General features: G+C 41.9%; 1 protein-coding gene across 4 annotated transcripts in view; it reads left to right on the top strand.

The window, feature by feature from the left end:
- The window catches only part of csmd2 (CUB and Sushi multiple domains 2), a 366,263-nt gene that overhangs the window by 282,295 nt on the left and 80,128 nt on the right, over nt 1–3,840 (top strand). For all 4 annotated transcript variants that reach the window (XM_020624534.1, XM_020624535.1, XM_020624536.1 and 1 more), the window contains 2 exons: nt 192–395; nt 1,303–1,427. In XM_020624534.1, the coding sequence (XP_020480190.1) occupies nt 192–395; nt 1,303–1,427 (329 nt within the window). The remainder of the gene's footprint in view (nt 1–191; nt 396–1,302; nt 1,428–3,840) is intronic.

Below are 3,840 nucleotides of genomic sequence, written 5' to 3' on the forward strand. Positions count from 1 at the left end.
GGAAAGAGAAACAGAATTTCATATGCTCTATTACCTATATTTTTAAGACACTTAATAGAGCACATGGAGACAACTTTTTTCAAAACTTTCAACATATAGAAGAGCAAACCAGTCTCCAGTTTTCTTTAATGTCACAGATTAAAGAACACTCATCTGAAAATGCTCCTGTCTTTCTCTTTGTTTCTCCAAAGCTGTGCCACGGACCAGTGCCACCCAGTGCAGCTCAGTCCCTGAGCCCCGAAATGGCCGCCGTATGGGTAACAACTTTGCTGTTGGGGCAGTGATCCGCTTTGAGTGTAGCCCAGGTTATGTGCTGGAGGGATCGAGTGCCATTGAATGTTTGACAGTGCCCAATGCCCTGGCACAGTGGAACAACTCTATACCAAGCTGTATAGGTAGGATATGAACACTCGAGCATAGTAGACAAATGCAGACACACATTGTTTATTTCCCCTGTTTGTTTTTCTTTGCTTTCTTTGTTGGTTTATTTCTTTTCTGTCTTTATATCTTTACTTCTTTCCATCTCTTATGTCTCTCCCACTTGAATCTTCCAGTGTCAAACTCTTGTTACTTGGACACAGATGTAGGGTGCCAGTCATTGCCTGTAGCAATACAGCAAAATTCAGACACAGATAGCATGTACTGCTGAGGGTCACAAATACACACATACACAAATGAAGATATTCACTCACAACATATATCTGTAGCGGAGCAGATGTTTCCACTCTGTCATCAGATGTGTAAATGCAAACAAGCTGGAGAGACTGTGTGAAGAATGCAGACAAGCCTTGGGAGTGTTAAATGTGCATTGTATCTGGTATAATGTGTGTGGTTTTGTGTGTGTGTGTGTGTTTGTGCTTGCATGGCAAGTGGATCAGACTCAGCATGAAGTTGTGGAGAATGTTTTCATTACAAGCACAGTTTATGAGTTCTAAAATTTGATTTTTTTTTAACAAGCTGAAAATGTACCATGTGCAGATAGTTTTAACAGTTTTGTCTTTTCATTTTTATGGTTAACATACTGTGTAATCTCCATTCTGTTTGCAATATTGACACTTGTTTGGAGAAAATCCACTAATCCTACCAGCAAAATCATATTTATATTTGAGGAAAAACATTAAGGAAGAAGATTCAGCAATATTAACATACTGTATTTGTTAATATTCACTTTAGTGTGTACATTTCTGCTTGTAAGTACTGTAGGCATGTACCTGATCTTACTCTCTCTGCATCTTTGTAAATCCTGTCTGTAACAGTGCTACAATTGTTACACTGCTAACATGACCATTTTTTTCCCCGCAGTTCCCTGTGGAGGTAATTTGACCCATCGGACTGGCACCATCTTGTCACCTGGCTTTCCGGAGCCTTACCTCAACAGCCTGAACTGTGTGTGGAAGATCACTGTTCCTGAAGGATCAGGAATCCAGGTTTGTGTACAGACCTGGCATCATCTTTTCTTTTCGGTGTCAGCATTGTAATAATCAGATTACACAGAATGTGTTTAATCCAACTGTAAATAAGAGACAGATTTTGCTGTATTAACCAAGATTGTGTAAATATGTTTCATCCCCGCACCCATCCCAGATTTAATGTCACATTTCCACGCCACCTGCATCCCAAGATCAAAGACCTCAAATGTCACAAGAAGTGAATATCAGTTTTTTGGAAAGGGTTAGAGAAATCCAGGTTTGGCATGTATAAAACAGTCTAACCTATCATGTCTGCTACGGTATAATAACAATAATAATAATAATACAGTAAAATAAATAACAGACATGCAGTGTAATTATAAATTAGGATATAAAGTGCAATTTGTGCTTTTGCCTCTGCATACTACCTACCTGTTAGTTAATCAGATTTTCCAATTATTCTGTCTCCATTAATGAAAGTTTCAGGGTTGAGCTGCAGGGACCTGTTTGCTCTGTTTAGGTCAGGCTCACAAAGGAATTAAACTGCTTTTATTTACATTTAGCTTTTACAACTGAGTTGAGTTGGCACCGCACATGGCTGCCTCGGTTCTGTACCGGAAACAAATTCCTTGTGTGCGTAACATACTTGGCCAAATAAAGGTGATTATCTTACAAAGGCCTAATTAACAGAGCTACACATAGTATATCAAAGTATAGCATTTACGGGTTGTGTTGGTACAGGTAAGCTGCTAAATGATAGTCTATCGACCCTACAGAGCCTCACAATTTAATTTGACAGATTATTATACCTGAAACTTTGGAATGCACAACCAGAAATAAATTTTTATATATTTAACTCTTTAGTGAGTTTACTTTTCAGTCTTGGGACATAACTGAGTTTGCACATTTGTATTCTCTGACACATATGTGAGGGAAATTCTCCAGGAACCTTGGCAATGTCCCTGTGGATCTGGCTGATGGAAAGTTTTTAGGCTTATGCTTCAGCCTCTGGCTAATGACCTCAGTGCTGTCCCTCAGCTATTATAGTAGCTGCTCCACCTCAGCTGACTGTCCTTGAAGGTCAAATGCACACGATGGCTCACAGGTGCTCTTAGCATGCTGCACTACATGGCAAGGCAAACAGTTTGACACTGAAATGTATACATCCTGTACCTAACTAACAACAATATAGTTCAGTAGTGTTATATGAGAGTTTGTGTTCTTAGGGCCACTGACACAATAGACACACACTTCCTCATGGCAGATGAAGGTGACTGTTCCTGCTACCAAAATATGATGCACACACTGCAGAGGATTTGCTGCTCTGTGTTTATATTCATCCTAGGCCATAATATATCTGCTCCATCTCTTTCCTGTCTTTTTCTCTCCATCTTTCTCACTACCCTTCTTCCAGCTAGCAGAGACACATTAGATTGGAGTGTCATGATCTAGAAGAGAACTTAAAGGAGTAAGGTGCCTTACCGGCACATTTACCAAGGCCCCCTAATGAATCTCAGAATCTGCTTTATTGGCCAGGTGTCACGGACACATGAGGAATTAGACTCTGGTACATCGGCTCTCAATGTGCAAACAGTATACCAGCATAAGGCTGTGTAATATAACAAAATAAGCAGCATTAACAGCAGCATTGACAGCAACAAACAGTGTAAACAATGCAGACAACAAAGGAATGTTCGTTGAAATGAGATAAATAGGGGTAAAAATAGAGTACTTTAAACTAGAGACCTGTACGAGTCTGTATAATCTGTACAATGTATGTAGGTAGGTATTGCACTGAGGGTTATTGTCCAGTCATACTGTCGTGGGTTAAGTGTTCATCAGAGTGACAGCCAGGGGGAAGAAACTGTCCCTGTGCCTGGTTGTCTTGGTGCACAGTGACCTGTAATGCATCCAGAGGGGAGGAGTTCGAACAGATTGTGTCCAGGGTGTGAGGGGTCTGCAGTGATCCTCTCCGCCCTCCTTTTGACCCGTGAGATGTACAGGTCCTCCATGGAGGGCAGGTTCACACCAATGACCTTTTCTGCAATCCTGACTGTCCACTGAAGTCTGTACTTGTCCTGTTTGGTTGCTGAGCCAAACCAGACAGTGATGGTGGTGCAGAGAACAGACTCAGTGATTCCTCTGTAGAACTGTATCGGCAGCTCCTGGGGCAGGTCGGACTTCCTGAGCTGGTGCAGGAAGTACATCCTCTGCTGTGCCTTCTTGGTGATGGTCCTGATGTTGGACATCCACTTCAGGTCCTGGGAGATAGTGGAGCCCAGGACTTTACTGCTGATACAGTGCTGCCAAGTATGGTGAGTGGGGGTAAGGTGGGAGGGCTCTTCCTGAAGTCCACTGTCATCTCCACTGTTTTGAGTGTGTTCAGCTCCAGGTTGTTGTGGCTACACCACAGGACCAGCTGCTCAACCTC

The sequence above is a fragment of the Monopterus albus genome, unplaced genomic scaffold (genome assembly GCF_001952655.1).
Source record: "Monopterus albus unplaced genomic scaffold, M_albus_1.0 scaffold329.1, whole genome shotgun sequence".
Lineage (NCBI taxonomy): Eukaryota > Metazoa > Chordata > Actinopteri > Synbranchiformes > Synbranchidae > Monopterus > Monopterus albus.